Below are 18943 nucleotides of genomic sequence, written 5' to 3' on the forward strand. Positions count from 1 at the left end.
AGAATTGAACGCAATATTTTTAAGTGTTGCCTAACCAAAGTCTTATAAATCTGCAATGTGACATCCTGGCTTTTGTACTCAATTTCCCAACCAATAAAAGCAAGCATATCATACTCCTCCTTTACCACCCTATCTACTTGTAATTATTTTTGACAAAGATGCTCGAAGTTTTTTTGCTCATTCCAATCATTTCATTGATCAGTGATTGAGAATACAGTGAATCATCGTGGATCATGTGATTATTGAGTACAGTGAATCATCATAGATCATGTGCTGTCAATGATTAGTGACTACATTCTCTTTTAGATCCTTGGACTTTAGGGTTGCCCTATGAGTCACAATAGTACCTCTTGACACATGAATTCCCAGAGTTTTTTTTAAGCCAAGGGCTCAAATATGGCTTTTAGAAAGAACAACGCCCCTTATCTTCAATGAATAGGGTGACCCATGTCACATAGTGAGGCTAATTTTATATTTAGCTGATGAGGTGAGATAGAATGTATTGATTTGCCTGTCAGTAAAATACCTGTCTGATTCCTTCATTTCATTGATTTTCAGTGGAAGGTAAATTGATTCTACTGTCTAGAGGACAGCAATCTCTCTCACCCATGTTCTATTACTCTCAAATATTTATTTACTCCTTGTTCTCACTTATATTTTTGGACTTGCTGTGGTTTTCCATTAAGCCTAAAGTTGGCTGGTTTTCAACATGTCCTTTTGATTTTGACTCAGAGAGCACAGATTTTGTTCTGCTCTTAACAGCAATTTCAGAAAGGACAAATTCAAACTTTCACTGCATCATCTTATTTCAAAGTGAGCTTGCGATCAGTTGTTATAGTATCAGATTAGGTACATCCAGTTTTATGTAGGGTATAAAATGTCACTAAATGTTGTAGAGGACTGAGCTTTGTTCTAAAGAATTTCCCTTTTGCTGTCTTTGTCTTACACCTGTGTATCCATCATAGCACTCTCGTCTCTGAGTGACAAGGTTCTCAGTTCAAGTCCCACTCCAGAAGTTGAACATAACATTCAACGTCAACTCTCCCATGCTGTACTGAAGAGGTCATTCCTCAGATGTAAGCTTCCCGCTAACATTTCCCTGCCCCCCACAATCGCCCAACTATCCTTTCCGGTGGATGTAAGAGAACCCCTGGCATGGTTTCAAAGAGGCTTAGGAATTATTATCTGTATAATGACAAGAACTACCCTTCAAGACTACTTCATTGGCTGTGAAGTACTTTGAGATATCTGGTGGTTGTGAAAAGCACTGTTTCAATGGAATTCTTTGTTCTCTTTTTTCCCCATGTTCTTTAGGCTGATGGTGGAGCCTTACCGCAGGAAAGCCTGACTTCTGCAGCTGGTGCCCAGCCTGACTTGTCAATACACCCGGCAAGGAAACAAGTTTCAGATTTTATACGCACCCTCCTTTTGTACAGCTTTCTGAACATTCCTGCCAACAAGCAGTTGCATCCTATTGAGATTCTAGTCGAGGTCAGTTTCATTTAAATGTTGTGTAGGAAAGATAACTCGAGATGTTAAACTGCCATTTTAGGGTGCTGCTGTATTTCACTTTGAACCTCATGGCACTGGCGATTCGCTCAGTGCATTTCTTCAACATTGTCAACATAGTCTGATGATCTCCATTTACATATCTCCCAAAGTTTTATTTCAAAAAAACCCAAAAGATGAAAAAACAATTATAACTTGAAACAAGAGTCATTGTAAACATCAATGACCAGCATAGAAATGCCATTGTGCAAGGAGTATATTTAGTTCAATATCAGAAACAAGTAAGTCCGGTTTCTTTTAGTTAACAAATTAAAACCAATTTATTACGGTCAAAACTTATTCAAGTAAGTATGCAAAGATTATTAACAAAAGGTTTGCACTATGCAAATATATATAGAAGTATCCTTCTTGAGAATATATATATAAATATCCTTCTTGAAAACTAACACAACCCCAGAGTCTGGGGAAATGTAAAACTCTGCAGAGTGATGTCTTAAAGTTTTGGCCAAGTAGTAGTCAAGCTCAGAAGTAAAAGGACTATTGATGCTTTGACATAGTGTTGATCTGTTGTGGCCTAAGTTGTTTTGTACATGCAAGCTATTGGAACTGGAGTATTTTTCCTGGATCAGTTGTGGCTGACTGAAGTCTTGTTTCTGGAGACAGAGAGAGAGAGAGATTTAGGGTAACACCATGTGGAGCTGGAAGAATACAGCAGGCCAGGCAGCATCAGAGAGCAGGAAAGTTGACGTTTCAAATTGGGCCCCTTCTTTAGAAAGCTTCTTCTTCTGAAGAAGGGTCCTGACCTGAAACGTCGACCTCTGATGCTGCCTGGCCTGGTGTGTTCCTCTAGCTCCACACTGTGTTATCTCTGATTCCAGCATCAGCAGTTCTTATTATCTCTGAGAGAGAGAGATTTGAGTTCTTCATCACCACGAGTGACAAAGAGGCATTCCAGTGGGCTTTCAACTCTCTCATTTTGAGAGGAGTTTCAGGGAAAGAGCGGGGACCGGGGTGGGAGTACAAAGAGCTGTTACTCATTGTGCAAGCTGCTGATTGTCTTCTTCAATACTCAAAGTATTTCCACCCACAAACTGGGTCATGTGACCTCTACATGAACTCTACATGAATTTGCATCTCATGTCTTTGTAACACAGTCAGATTGTGAAGTGTCATTGGTTGAGGGCCAAGGCAAGGGAGGGATTTGGAAGTGATGAATTGCTCAGGCAAGGCACCAGTGTCATTAAGGACCCACTACTCTTGGTCTGGAAAATTCCCTGCAGAGTGGCGCATATCTATCTTGAGCTTCAATAAATTGTTCCTCTTTTGCATTCAACAACCGTTTGTGCCCTATTTCCACACCCATTGATTGCTTTAGTGACAACTGTTTTAAGAATATTCCCTCAGACACATGACTGGTTCATACTCACTTTGATTTGGTGCTGATAAGCAGCCTCTCCTATACAATGTCCGGGAGTAGACTCCACATTTCCCCCGCATCTCCCAAGATGTTACCTATAGCAGACTGGGAACAACATAACACTTTCTACTCATAAATGTGTGCCAAACTGAATGCTGCACTGAAATGATCGCAGCTTGTTGAGTTCACAAGAGTCTGGAAATATCAGAGTAAATACTTCTAAGTTAGTTAATGAATCCATTTAAAGTAATAAAAGGATGTGGTGAGGGAATGTCAAACTGTTGCCTGTAATTAGCGCTAACAGTGCATTTCAGTAGCATTGTGGAAAAACAATTCATAAACTTGTATTTACTGTGATTATTTGTTGGATATAATTTCAATATTTACCAGTGTGCATTTTCTTTCACTGTAGGTTTCACCAGAGAGAGCCACTGGTGACCAGAGGAAGAGTTTTCAAACGGAGATCCTACTTTTTGTCATGGACATATTTCACATCATCAGTGAGGAGCAAACTGCAGTGACGGCCTTGGTTGGAAATGGTCAGTCACGCATCAGAACCTTGATATTCATTTTCATGAAGTTGAGCCTGGAACAAATTGCCTAGTGAAAGATATCTAGCAAACCTTTGGCATCCAAAATTCTTGCTGCACATGCACTTTGCACCAAGTTGTATTTTACTGGTCACTTCAGTGCTCACTGGGCAATATTGTTTCCTGGTCTGAGCAATTCCTCATCTCATCATTGCTTCCCAAAGCTTCAGCCCTGTGGCTGCAATATTCTTCAAACCTTAAAACCCTCCAAGATCCTCTGATCCAGCCCTCATGCAGCAGCAATTTGTAATGTTCCTCTGTTCATGCCAGTGACCTTAACGGTCCAGATTGTAAGCTTTGACATTCTGTAAAAACCTTTTCCTCTCTGAATGCTACATCATAATGCACTTTTTTTGTTTCCCTCGCTTGTTAAATAGGTCAGAGATCTGCATGCAAGGCCACTGAGGGGAATTCAGCTACAATGTTTGAAAATATCACCTATTTCAGCCAAAAATTTGTTGACAAGCTGTATGCTAGAATGTTTGATGTGAACCCTGAAAAGATTCTCTGTTTCTTAACGGAACAGATTTGCATGGTGAGTACCTTTATTCCAGTGTACCAATGAAGAAGCTTTGTCTTTGCAGAATGAATTGCATGATTTAAATCAATAGCTTTCCAGAATGGAAAGCAAATAGTGGTAACAAGAAGTGGAAGAAATATTTTTAATAACCACCATTCCATATTAAACAAGAATACCTACATTGAAATAAAACTTTCCCCCAAATTAAAATGACTTACCTCAATTTGTATCAGGTTAATTCAGAAAAGAAAAACAACAAAACAGAACAGACTGTCTTATTCTGCACAGTTTTACTTCAGTCTATCATTTTGATGAAAATGAAACAGATAGCGCTGGTAAACTCAAAAATAATGAAACCAAACAAGTAGAGAAAATAGCACAGAAAATTCTGAAAAAGTATTCACCAGAAACTCTCTTTATACCCCATAACTGCAAAATTTTCAGATTTTATTTTCTGTGTGCAGTTTAGGTATAAAATATGCTGATCAGTACAGCAAGGAGAAAAGACAGTCAGAAGTCACCTGACACCAGGTTGTAGTCCAACAGGTTTATCTGAAATCACAAGCTTTCACAGCGCTGCTCCTTTGTCAGGTGAAGTGATTTCTGACTTTGTTCACCCTTGTCCAACACTGGCACTTACACATCATGGAGCAAAACACAGTAATATCTAATTTTACCAAACTGATTTGAACATTTCTGTGGAACTCCTAAGCACTTTAAGAGGATGAAAGTTCTATTTCTCTTCTGAAACACAGACTGCACCCATTTGGCATGAATTTCCACTTGATTCAGCATGACAGAATGATTTGCTAGCCTGCAGTTAAAGATTCTAGATAAATGCATGCTGTTGTTGCAAAACCTACCACCTCGATTTACCTCCCAACTTTCATTTATTTTTAAAAAATCATTAAACAGTCATGAATCAGGTCACTTACAAGCCTCGAACACTCCCACTTACCAAAACTTTCCCTCTGGTTTTAGCAGCTTAACTTCCCAGTGATTCAGTCAGGACCTTGTTACTGCCACTTGCTACAGCTTTGAATGGGAGCCCATGTTTTAAGGACAACTAATTTGTGTTTATATGGAACTGTATTGAATCCACAGAACGTCATAGGCAGTTGCTTTTATGTCGACAAATGCACCACTGTACAAGAAACAGAAAATATATAATTGATCACTTTTGTGCTGGTGATAATCGAAGAAAGAACATTGAACAAGATAATAGGGGCAGCTCTCCCACCTTTGGGCTTTTTTTTTGTATCTAGCTAAGCAGGTGGGTTAGCATTCAGCTTACTGTTTCATCAGGACAATGAGAACCCCAACGATATAGCAGTTCATCGCAATGGACTGTGACTAGTTTCAAAAATCCTCTTACCCAGAGTGCAATCAACTGAGCCGAGCTAACTTTAGCTCTCAACTTGCTTTACAGTTTTCTGATTGAAAGAGCTTCTTTGGGTCTGGTTTGCATTTCACAAGCAGATTCAATGATAATAATTCTCACGTGGTCAACAGATGAAAGAGTCTTTGGAACCCCAATAATGGGGGAAACCAGAGACCAGCGCCCATTCCACTTCAAATTGTTCAGGAAATCCTCAACCAGTTTCCCTTTTAAATATCCACCCAGTTCCTCTTTGAATGTACTGTCTCCCTTCACTTCCACTGTAACAATCTTTCCTGTGGAATCATGACTCTGAACATAGAATTCTTGCAGTGTGGAAGCAGACCATTTGGACCATCAGGTCCACACCAACCCTATGAAGACCGTCCCACCCAGAAACCCAAATCTACCCCTGGCCAATCCTCTTATCCCACATGTCTCTGGACACATTGAGGAATTTAACATGGCCAATCCACCTAACACATCTTCAGACACAGGGAGAATGTGCAAACTCCACACAGTCATCCTAGAGTGGAATCAAACCCAGATCCCTGGCGCTGTGAGGCAGCAGTGCTAACCACTGAACGACTGTGTTGTCCTCACATGTTATAGTTAATTTGGGAGTGTTTCCTTCGGTTCTTCTTGTTGAGTGTACGCCTGCAGAACTTACAATTTTTTTGCGCTAATTATAAGGGTTCCATTTACTCTCATCATGTTACAATTGACAACACCCAAATGAAATTTCCTTTAAAGCTTCTTTTATTCAAGCTTAAATATTTCCAATTTCCAAAGACCTCCTTAAGCACCATTCTTCTGGGTTGAACCCTCCCAGGATTGAAAACAGGAATGATTCCAATGATAACATAGTGTGGAGCTGGATGAACACAACAGGCCAAGCAGCGTCTTAGAAGATGCTGCTTGGCCTGCAGCGTTCATTCAGCTCCACACTTTATTATCTTGGATTCTCCAGCATCTGGAGTTCCCATTATCTATGATTCCAATGATGGTTTCCCAGGTGTTGAAAAGCCTGCATTTTCTCATGACAATGTCCTCAATACAGTATAAATCAGAATATTGTTTGTAATGTATGTAATTGCTTATACTGTATTATAAGAGATAGTGAGGTTAACACGGTGAAATTGTTTAAAAAACTCAGAGCTTTGCTCTGTATTTGCCCTTGATGGTTTGATCAAGTGTAATTAATCCATATTTACAATATCTGTACATTAAGAATTCCAATCAAATGGACTTTCTAAAGGAAAACTGCTCTGGTGACTAGGTGATGTAACATATAATTTTTGTGACATATATTTGGATCGAGTTCTATATGAGAGGTTAGTGTGCAATATTAAAATGTTGGTGTGGTGGTAATTTATTGATGTGGATTGAGAATTGATTAGCAGGAACAGAAAGTAGAACAAATGGGATTTTTTCAGAGCAGGAACTGATAACTACCCAAATGCCTCAGAGATCACTGCTTGGTCCCAGCTATTCACAAAACAGATCGATGATTTGGATGAGGGAATTAAATATAATATATCTAAGTTTGCTGATAGCTCTAAACCAGGAGGAATTATCAGTGGTGAGGAGGCAGTACTTGGGCTTCAATCTGATTTAAACAGTTTGAATGTGTGGGTCAGCATCAAGTGATACACATGACCTTATCCACTTTGGAAGGAAGAGCAGAATGGCAGGGTATTACTTAAACGGTGATTGATTGAGAAATGTTATGTCCAAATGGATCTGGGTATTCTTGTTTACCATTCATTGAAAGGCAGCAGTTGGGAAGTTTTGTTGGCGAGGGAGCTTCAGTGCAGGAGCAAGGCTATCTCGCTACAGTTGTACAGAGCCTTGGTGAGATTGTACCTGGAGCATTGTGGGCAGGTTTGTCTTCCTTCCTTGAGAAAGCATGTACTTGCCTTAGAAGGAGTTCAGCAAAAGTTGACCAGGTGAATTCCTGCGAAGGCAGATTAGCCCAATGGAGAGAGGTTGGGTAAACTGGGCTTGTAACCTCTGCAGTTTAGAAAACTGAGTGGTGGGGGTGGGGGTGGACGCTCTAGTTAAAACATATAAAATTCCATTGGGCTAGGTGGACTAAAAGAAGGGCTGGATGATCTAGAACAAATGGTCAGGGTGTCTGGATATAGGGCAGATCATTCTGGACTGAGATGAGAAGAAATTTCTCCACTCAAAAGGTGTTTATCATGTGGCACACTTTACTAAATATAAGGTGGTGGTGGCCAAGTTACTGAATATACTGAAGAAAGAAATAGATTTTTGGACACTAAAGGCACCAAGGCACATTGGGAAGAATGGGGTAAGGTGTGTATGGTGGGAGATGAGGATTGGTCATGATCATATTGAATGGCAGAGCCTCAATGGATAGAAAGCTCCCTTTCTTTTATGCTTCAATTAGCATCTCTGCATGCTTTCATTATAGGAACTGTAATATACACAATCGCCTTTGTTATTCTCCCCATAACCTACTGTTGGACCTGTATCTGATTACTCTCCTGAATTTTCCTTCTTTCCCACAGGTAATGCAGCAAGCCTATTCCCAGAAGGATCAAATAATAAGCAGCCTTTACACCAGTTTGAACAGAGCCATTCTATATTGTCTGTCAAGGCCAAGGATGTTACCTTCTGACCTACTGATCTTGCTGAACACTCTTAAGTTCCTACAAGAACAATGGGATGTCATTTTTGCAACGTATAACTCCAGCTTACCTTTCACCATTTGCCTCATTCACTGCCTTTGTCAAATAAAAGCTGGAAGGTACAATATCAATCAAATGTCTCCATAAATAAGCCCTCTAAGGGAAAGACTCTACTTGATTTAAGTTCAACTTGTAATTTTCATTTTGAGATGAATGAGAAGTTGCATTTATAATTGCTTTATTGTTGATGTACCAAAGCCCTTGTTCTTGGATAATATCTCCTTGGATAAACATATGGATAATGATGGGATAGTGTAGGGGGAGGGGCTTAGATTAGTTCACAGGCCGGCGCAATATGGAGGGCCGAAGGGCCTGTTCTGTGCTGTATTGTTCTATGTTCTGTGTTCTATGTTCTATGTTCTTAATAGGTTACTTGGAAGTGTAGTGACCTTTGAATTTTATTTGGTAAATTCAACAATAGTTAGCACATGAAAGATGAATAGCAAGTTGTCCTGTTCATGGAAGTCTTGGTTAACTGTGAAATTTTGTCCAGAATGACATTTTACTCCTCTTCACAGAATTGTCTCATGGAATGTTTGAACTGTATTTTTCCCCAGTTAGGCCATGTTCCCAAAGTTGGCCTCATTTCTGGGTTGGGGACTAGGTAGTGGTGTGGTGGGGTGTTGAATGTGATCTTCCAGGGGTCAGCCCATTAATGATGACAAGAGGACTGGAAAAAAGCAGCAGGTGTAACTACAGGGAAGGGGAGATCCTGCAGTTGGTCATCCCTTTGGGAACAGTGGGCTTGATCAGCTGATGAGAAGACTGGAAGGTGGAGGCAATCTCTATAGAATTTTAAAAGACCATCTGTGGCAATCACAGTGAGGGCATCACCGTAGGACGTCGCCTGCCTGACCTGATAGCCTGTGACCCAGTTCCTCCCTGCCTCTAGGAGAGAAGGGAGTTATAGACGGAAACCCATAATATGTTTAATGCATTGCTACAGATGAGACGCACAGCATACTTACAGTTTTGTTGACTGATTCCCAGTGCAAAATGATGCCAACAGCGTGGGTTTAATTCCAACACTGGCTGAGGTTATTATGAAGGTTCTGCTTCCTCAACTTCTTCTCTTGTTTGAGGCACGGTGACCCCCAGGTTAAACCACCAGCCATCTTGTGGTCTCTGTAATGAGATAGCAGCCTATGATACAGTGGGACTATGGTGATTTTGCAAAGTTTTACCGATTGGCACATCTTCTGCTCGTGGTTGTAATCACCATCTCCCATCCTGCCTCTGTTAAAAGCAGAGGTGACCAGGTTTGAGGTGTTTTCGGTTCCTGTTTCAGATTTTTAACATTTCTACTTCATACCTGATTCAAATCAACCAGCTTGCTTTTTAAGGGTGCGAATTTGGTTAAAATTATCCCCAGAATGTTAAAATCTGATCCAATATTTTAAATACCTGGAGAGGAAGAATGTGCAGGGCTATGGGAAGAGAGGGAGGGAAGGCCGTGGCATGTACTGCTCCATAGGAGGGCTAGCATAGAGGTTGAGAGGCCTTCTCTTCTATAATGATTCCATTATCCTATAAAACTAGTTTTTGGGGACAGACGAACAAATGTTAGACTTTGGTAATAGAGCATTTTTGTCTTTGACTATGTACATAATGTTGTTTGGGTGATCTGCAAATGTCCAACGTGTGACTTGAACAGAATGTATGACACCTGTGCAGCATACTATGATGAATATGACCCCAATACCTAATTCAAACTATTGCCCTGTGAGCTATAGGCTCTGGTATACTTTCAACATGTTACAACTGTGCCATTTCACAGCTATCCTGATGGATTTGGAGTGGGGACAAGCAACAGAAGAGCCGCTTGGCTTTTGCAGTCAACATTCCACAGTGAACTCTATGATGGATCCTTTGAAGCAATGCACACTGAAGAAGGTAATAACAATCTGTCCAGGGCTCAATGGGGAAACAAGTTTAATTAATGATGACATTAGTTAGAATCACAGAATCCCTACGATGTGGGAGCAGGCTGTCCCATTGAGTCCACACTGACCCTCCAAAGAGCATCCACCCAGATCAACTCCCCTTCCCCTGTATTTCTGATTGCTAATCCACGTAACCTACACATCCCTGGGCACTACGGGCAATTTAGCACGGCCAATCCAAATAACCTGCACATCTTTGGACTGAGGGAGGAAACCAGAGCACCCGGAGAAAACCCGTGCAGACACGGGGAGAATGTGTAAGCTCCACACACGTAGTTGCCTGTGGGTGGAATCAAACCTGTGTCCCTGCTGCTGTGAGGCTGCTGTGCTAACCACTGACTGACAGTGCCCCCAAGAAACGGGAGCAAATCATCTTGATTCACCCTAATGTAGCTATCAGTGTATCTTTTTCCATTGATGGTTGGGATGAGTGTGACACTAGTAAGACAGAATTTAGCAGCACTTATCCCAACCGACCCTTTGAGCATCAAATCTCAAGTGGAGAATGTGCAATTGAGATCATGTGTAGGCCAGACCAAGTCAAAGTGACAACTTCCTTTTCCTGAAGGATATTGACAAATCTGTTGAGTTTTTCAACAACATTGTGGATTTTATGATTATTTGTTGCTGAATTCAGCTTACCGTTACTGGAATTTGAACTCGCACTGCCTACATTACTTGTCCAGTTCTATAACCATTGGTTCATATTTCTGATCCTTTTGTTATCCTGGGGGCTAGTATATAAACTGGACAAAATGATCTTGGCCTGTGTACAAGAAGAATGGTATTTTAGGAATTCGTATCTAGGGGATCAATGTATCTTGTGTTCCATGCTTCACAGATTTTCACACCTAATTTTCAATGCCCGAGTCATTTAGATAGTTTTGCTTTTAGTTGGCTTAGCAATGGGAAATAAAGTATGTTTGTTACAATGAGTAATATACGAAGGTTTTGGGATTGAAATTTCTGTGACTTCGTCTTTGGAAGCTCAAAAGGAACTTATGGATTTGGTTGACTGGGTGTGGAATCAGCTTATGTCGCAGAGAAGACAGTTCCTGGAAGACGTCTACAAGATCGATCTCTCAGTGAAACAGAAATCAAGTGAGACTGCCATGGACTTTTCTGAGGTCTCACCATTGTGGGAGGAGTCTGCAACCAAGGCCTGGCATCAATATATAGGTTTGTATCCTGAAAAATTCAGAAATACAGTCTTAAATTGGAAATAATTTGTTCAGTTTATTCTAAATCTCATTGATTAATATTTGTGTAACCAGATTATTATACACACTTCACTTTCCTGTGGCTGACCAGGGAAGTTCATTGTGCATATATAACATAAGCCGTCTGTTAATGTGCTCAAGAATGGAGTCAGATAATCTTACCAGTTTTTAACTTACACCTTCTTATTTTAATTGACGTGAGGAATATTCGGTTGTGTTGGATGGTGTGTCTTTCATTTTTGAACACTCATTGCCAAGCATTCATAGGCTTTGGAGTAGATTTGTAGCTCAGGTTGTGGAGGTTGTGGTAGGTTGGCTCACCAAGCTGGTTCATCATTTTGCAGACGTTTCATGACCCTGCTGGGTAACATCACCGAATATTTAAATTCCAGGCAGGAAAACATAACAGTGCTTCATTGGAGACAGCACTGATGATGTTATCAAGCAGGGTAATGAAACGTCTGTGAAACAATGAACCAGTTTGGCAAGCTGACCAACTACAAGTGTTCACAGGTTAAGTGGATCATGCTTAGGTGAAAAGTAAAGCTGCCTTCATCTTATCCCAAGAATAATGCAACAGGAAAGTGTAACTACTGCCTGTTTTGCTACAGAAAAGTCACCTTGTGGTCTTCCTCAGTGAGACTGCCAGCTCAGTAATGGTGGGCCATAAATAATCATGAATAGTCATAGTTCATAGAGCATGGAAACAGACCCTTCAGTCCAACTGAAGTCCATATGCTGACCAGATATCCTAAATAAATCTAGTCCCATTTGCTACCATTTGGCCCATATTCCTCTAAACTATTCCTATTTATGTACCCATCCAAATGCCTTTAAAATGTTGAAATTGTACCAGCCTCCAACATTACCTTTTGGTAGCTCATTCCATACGTGTGGGAATGTTGCCCCTTAGGTCCCTTTTAAATCTTTTCCCTCTCTCCCAAAACCTATACCCTCTAGTTTTGGACTCCTGTACCCTGGGGAAAAGATCTTGTCTATTTACCCCATCCATGCCACTTGTGATTTTATAAACCTCTGTAAGGTCACCCCTCCGCCTCTGAAACTCCAGGGAAAATAGCCTACCGGAAAGCATTTCCCTGTAGCTCAAACCCTCCAACCCTGGCAACATCCTTATAAATCTTTTCTGAAGCCTTTCAAGTCTCACAACATCCTTCCTATAGCAGGGAGAGCTGAATAGCGCACTGTATTCCATAAGTGCCCTAACCAATGTCATGTACAGCCGCAACATGACCTCCCAACTCCTATACTCAATGCGCTGGTCAATAAAGGCAAGCGTACCAAACATCATCTTCACTATCCTGTCGACCTGGGACTCCACTTTTAAGGAATTATAAACCTACACTCCAAGACCTCTTTGTTCAATTTTGGTGTCATATGCAAACTTATCAACCATACCTCCAATCTTCACATCCAATCATTTATATAAATGACAAAAAGCAGTGGGCCCAGCGCTGATCCTTGTGGCATACCCCTGGTCACAGGCCTCCAGCCTGAAAAGCAACCCTCCACCACCACCTTCTACCTTTGAGCCAGTTTTGTATCCAAATGGCTAGTTCTCCCTGTATTCCATGTGATCTGACCTTGCTCACCAGTCTACCATGTGGAACCTTGTCAAATGCCTTACTGAAGCTCAACTAGATCACATCCATCACTCTGTCCTCATCAATCCTCTTTGTTACTTCTACAAAAAACTGAATCAAGTTAGTGTAACGATTTCCCGTGCACAAAGCCATGTTGACTATCCCTAATCTGTATTGGCGTTCCAAATACAAGCAAATCCTGTCCAACTTACCCACCACCGATGTCAGCCTCACCGGTCTATAGTTCCCTGGCTTTTCCTTACAGCCTTTCTTAAATAGTGGCACCATGTTAGCCACCTCCAGTCTTCCGGCACCTCACTGTGGCTATCAATGATACAAATATCTCAGCAAGGGGCCCAGCAATCACTTCCCTAGCTTCCCTTATTCAACGTTATGTGTTTTAAAACATCCAGTACTACCACCTCTGTAATATGGACATTTTTCAAGCTGTCACTGCTTATTTCCACACGTTTTATATCTTCCATATCCTTCTCCGCAGTAAACACTGATGCAAAATTCTCATTTCTTATCACCCCCATCTCCTGCGGTTTCACATATGCAGCTTTGTTGATCTTCAAGGAGCCCCATTATTTCCCTAGTTACTCTTTTGTCCTTAATGTATTTGTAGAATCCCTTTGGATTCTCCTTTAATCCTATTTACCAAAGTTATCTCGTACCCCCTATTTGCCCTCCTGATTTCCATCTCCAGTATATTCCTACTGCCTTTATACTCCTCTAGGGATTAGTTTGATCTCTGCTGTCTATACCTGACATATGCTTCCTTCTTTTTCTTGACCAAAACCACAATTTCTCTGGTCATCCAGCATTCCCGACACCTCCCAGCCTTGCTCTTCACCCTAACAGGAACATACTGTCTCCGCACACTCGTTATTTCATTTTTGAAGGCTTCCCATTTTCCAGCTGCCCCTTTAAGTGTGAACATATGCCCCTGGTCAACTTTTGAAAGTTATTTGCCTAGTACCATCAAAATTGGCCTTCCTCCAAAGTAGAGCTTAAACTTTTAGATTCGGTCCATCCTTTTCCATCACTATTTTAAAACAAGTAGAATTATGGCCACTGGTCCCAACGTGCTCCCCCACTGACACCTCGGTCACCTGCCCTGCCTTTTTTCCCAAGGTCTTTGCTAGGCAATACCATTTGATCCATCAGCAACCTCCAGTAATATCTCCATTCCTCTCAAAAGAATCAACATGAGGACAACTCACCTTAAGCACAGAGTTTTGGAAGGGGTTTTTAAGAGTTATTTTTGCACACAACTGAGTTTTTTCTTTCATTATTCATGAAGGAGCTTTGGAGAATTCTTGTAGTGTATCCTGTAGATGGTACACATTATGGCAACTGTAATTTGGTGGCAGTGTGGGGTTGGGGGTTTGGTGGGTTGGGAAAAACAGTGAATGTTTGAGATGTTACACTCAGTTAAACGCACTATTCCAAAACTGGCCTCACTTCACTCTCCAAACGTAACTCATGCACAGAGGTCTTAGGTTGGCTGTGTATGGGTGAAGATTTACCCTAGTACCGAAATCTTCTGGAAATGTAGATGCCTTGTTTCAAATAGTGCCATTTATTCAATACAAGAATCACTACTATCCTTAACAATTTCCAACTTATGCACAAAGTTCACTCAACTTACTTCATTTTCAATTAAATCTTTCCACCACCTCCTGATTTAATCTTTCCTCAATGACATTGTGATATTTCACTTAGTCTCTTTCCCCCATCCTAACTAATCTCATCTCCTCTTGGTTAGATCTTTTAACTTGACCTTCTGCCTCTCATCTTCTCTAGATTAGGTCTTTCATATGACCCTATGCCTCACAGATAAACTTCTCTCAAGTTTAACACTAAAGTATCCCATGATCCCCATTTATCAGTTTCCCCTTGTAGTGGATTGGCACAAACTTCCTATTTTCTGCCTGGTCTGGTTTAGAATACAAATTCCATGGTGGGTTTGTCACCACCTGTGCAATTACATTGTTTTATCACAGTTTAATGTAAGCTGGATGGCTTGCTTGTAAAACAGTGTGATGCCACCAGTGTGGGTTCAATTCCTGCACCAGCTGAGGTTAATGTGAAGGGCTGTCCTTCTCAACCTCTCCTCCTGAGATGTGGTGACCTGCAGGTTAAATCATCACTAGTCATTCCCTCTCATTAATCCTGTGGAAACTTGATAATCACCAGCATCATTTTAGCACCGTGTGACTGGTAGATTTAACATCCTTTGTCAAGAATTAGCATTACTGTCTGCGTGAGCATTGCACTCAGTCCCACCATTCGACGGTAAAAACCAGCCTCGCCCACTGTAATCTCATGTTAGGAAGTGGCACCAGGAAAATGAGTAGCAGTCAAAGCGCTCCCACCGTGATTTCCCGTCACAGTGAGTGAGCTAGAAAGTCACATTGCTGATCTGGAATGGGATCTGTGTCCCCAGCGAAGCGCACACGGTTCTACCTTGGGGACACCAGTAAAGCATTGGGCAAACAAATTATGCACATATGTTTGACTTTGTTCCGTTTTAAAAATTCCAGGCATTGATCGAACTGAAATTGGAACTATTGCAGGCAATTGTGCAATCCTTTTATAAATCATACCGTATATTAATTGTGGACCATTTTCCTGCCCTGCCCAGCTTCAGAAAGGAAGAATTTGTCGAGTAAAAGCGTACCGACACAGCTTCAGCAGAGTAAGTCCGAGTGGCTGTCAGAGAGTTTGTCAACAGCCATGCGTTCTGTCAGCAGACGGATTCTGAAAGGGGCCGACCGCCTGACTGTGAAGGTAACTATACAAAGCACAGCTTTTCCAGTCAGATGTAGGGTGGCACAGTGGTTAGCACAGCTGCCTCCCAGTGGCAGGGACCTGGCTTTGATTCCAGCCTTGGGTACTGTATGTGAGGGGTTTGTACGTTCTCCCTGTGTCTGTGTGGCTTTAATCTGGGTGCTTCAGTTTTCTCCCGCAGTCCAAAGATGTGCAGGTCAGGGTGGATTGGAGGTTCTAAATTGCCCACTGATGTGCAGGCTAGGTGGATTTGCCATGGAAAATGCAGGGATATAGGATAGTATAGGGCGATCAGTCTGTGTTGGATACCCTTCAGAGGGTTAGTGTACACTCAATGGGCTGAAGGGCCTGCTTCCACACTGTAGGTATTCTATCATCTGCACAGCGCTGTCAGAATGGGCAGCCCTATCATTTGAGTCTTGATTATTTATCATTTTAGCCCTTGGTCCCATTTAAAAGCCTGAAGATCTAGTCTCCAACTAGTTTCAACTGGAAGGCCGCAACAAAGCCAAGGTTAACTTCCCACAAATCTGTTTCAAAATGACAAATTACAGTCACGTGGTCAAGTTTCAGGGTATTGTGTACAACGTCCTGAGTACTCTCACCAAATCGAATTTAGAATGTAAGGACCAGTGTTGAGAGAGGTGAAGCATTCACTTGTAAGCAAGTAAAACTTTACAGAAGTTTTCAAAGAAACCCATTACATAATACAGTTGTATTTTTTTAACTTCACAAACTTTACCAAAGCTTCGTATCTGACTATAAATAACATTTGTGGCCTTTATAATAGAGTTGCATTTGCTGTTAGAGGTGAAATGTATAATTCTTGACATCAGTCTTCTAGTATTTGTGTGACATGGTAACTTCCGGATCTCTTAAGATACTGAAGAGCTGAAAAACAGAGAAATGCTTTGAATGATAAAATGTGAGGCTGGATGAACACAGCAGGCCAAGCAGCATCTCAGGAGCACAAAAGCTGACGTTTCGGGCCTAGACCCTTCATCATAGAGGGGGATGGGGAGAGGGAACTGGAATAAATAGGGAGAGAGGGGGAGGCGGACCGAAGATGGAGAGTAAAGAAGATAGGTGGAGAGAGTATAGGTGGGGAGGTAGGGAGGGGATAGGTCAGTCCAGGTCCAATCCAGATAGGTCATCAATGTGGACTTCACCAGTTTCAAAATCTCCCCTTCCCCTACTGCATCCCTAAACCAGCCCAGTTCGTCCCCTCCCCCCACTGCACCACACAACCAGCCCAGCTCTTCCCCCCCACCCACTGCATCCCAAAACCAGTCCAACCTGTCTCTGCCTCCCTAACCGGTTCTTCCTCTCACCCATCCCTTCCTCCCACCCCAAGCCGCACCCCCATCTACCTACTAACCTCATCCCACCTCCTTGACCTGTCCATCTTCCCTGGACTGACCTATCCCCTCCCTACCTCCCCACCTATACTCTCTCCACCTATCTTCTTTACTCTCCATCTTCGGTCCGCCTCCCCCTCTCTCTCTATTTATTCCAGTTCCCTTTCCCCATCCCCCTCTCTGATGAAGGGTCTAGGCCCGAAACGTCAGCTTTTGTGCTCCTGAGATGCTGCTTGGCCTGCTGTGTTCATCCAGCCTCACATTTTATTATCTTGGAATTCTCCAGCATCTGCAGTTCCCATTATCTCTAATGCTTTGAATGAGTTTGATCTGCCCCTTGTATATCAGCATCTCTGACAAAGACAGCATTTACTGGACTTCACTCATAGCCTGGAGGAGCTGGTGGCCTTGTTGAACCACTGCAGTTTTTTTGTGGTGTAGGTGACCCACAGTTCTTTTGGGAAGGCAGGCTCAGGTTTTTAATGCAAAGACATGATGAGATAATGGCAATATAGTTCCAAGCAGGAACTCTCACTAATGACGGTGATATTCTAAATGCCAGAGTCTGTGGTTTTGGGAGGTACTGTCAAAGAAACCCCAGCAACGTGTATACGCTCTGTTCAAGTTTGAACACAAGTTGCACCCTTTTCCAACACTACCCACTGTACAATCATGTGCTAAATTCCCTTCTCTGGTATCATGACTGTTCTTCTGTCCTGGAAACTCTTCTGATTGTGTGATCTGAAATCCTAAGAAGTGGAAATTTTACGTGAGCAGATCTTAATCTTGGCTGAGTGTCTGTGTCATTCAGCAGCAAGCATATGAATTAGCTGCAACTTTGCAAGAAACCCAAAGTTGAAGTTGTGAATTAAGTGGCAATTTCCAGCTCTTGACATTTTGGGGAAACTGTGCAATGCAAATACAATTGTACAGCGGAGGAGGGGAAGTATTAGCACAATACAAATTCAGTCACAGGTACAAATATATGCCGTGATGTCATACCAGAGAGTGTAGAAAATTTGCCCTAGGGTCTGTTTAATTATTTTTAAAAATTAATTTTGATTATTACAGCTGATTACACCTCAGCAAGCAGTGTAATTGATATTTGTTAATTTATCCCTTGGAACATTTTGTAGAACAAGCTTTTGCTGCTGAAGGTTAAAGACTCCTTTATTGGTTTTCCTCTAAATATATCCACATCATTAGTTCTTCCAGTGAATATGTTACCATCTGGAAAATGCAGCTTTGAGACATAACTCATGCACGAATGCATGAAATTGGTGTTTCTGCAACTCCTGCTTTAGTTTCCTTGACAAAAGGACTGTAATTAAGTAAGTTGTGATCAGACAAAACATTATTCATTTTGTGATGTCCCTTAACATGCAACTTACCGACAGCCTATCAAGTCTTTGATAAATGACTGCAATGTAAGCCCGTTTATTTTCTACATCTTAAATGTGTCAGTATACAAGAACATTCTAAGCACCCGAGATCAGCCCTGAGGAGTCAAAAGTTTGATTTTTAACCAAAAGTTGATTTTTTTAAAGCTACACGACATATCCATACAGTCACGCAGCATGGAAAGAGACCCTTAGTCCAACCAGTCCATGCAGACCATGTTCCCAAATTAAACTTGTCCCACCTGCCTGCTCCGGGCCCGTGTTTCTCCAAACATTTCTTTTTCATGTACTTATTGAAATATCTTTTCAAGGTTGTAATTATACCCACATTCATGACTGTCTCTGGAAGTTCATTCCACACATGAACCACTCTTTGTGTGAAAAAAAGTTGTCCCTTGTGACTTTTATTTAATCCTTCTCCTCCCACGTTTACAATTTATATTGTAACAATATAATGCTGATCTTCTGTTGCTTTCTTAAGTAGAGGATTTAGA

The 18943-nt window shown here is 41.5% G+C and overlaps 1 protein-coding gene across 1 annotated transcript in view; it reads left to right on the plus strand.

Moving 5' to 3' along the window:
* wdfy4 (WDFY family member 4) overlaps positions 1 to 18943 on the plus strand; it is a 277951-nt gene that overhangs the window by 97649 nt on the left and 161359 nt on the right. The window contains exons 33-39 of the mRNA XM_048563720.2: positions 1315 to 1491; positions 3339 to 3465; positions 3894 to 4051; positions 7952 to 8190; positions 9909 to 10024; positions 11062 to 11253; positions 15546 to 15691. Coding sequence (XP_048419677.1) covers positions 1315 to 1491; positions 3339 to 3465; positions 3894 to 4051; positions 7952 to 8190; positions 9909 to 10024; positions 11062 to 11253; positions 15546 to 15691 — 1155 coding nt within the window. The remainder of the gene's footprint in view (positions 1 to 1314; positions 1492 to 3338; positions 3466 to 3893; positions 4052 to 7951; positions 8191 to 9908; positions 10025 to 11061; positions 11254 to 15545; positions 15692 to 18943) is intronic.

This window comes from Stegostoma tigrinum, chromosome 37, assembly GCF_030684315.1.
Source record: "Stegostoma tigrinum isolate sSteTig4 chromosome 37, sSteTig4.hap1, whole genome shotgun sequence".
In the NCBI taxonomy this organism is placed as follows: domain Eukaryota; kingdom Metazoa; phylum Chordata; class Chondrichthyes; order Orectolobiformes; family Stegostomatidae; genus Stegostoma; species Stegostoma tigrinum.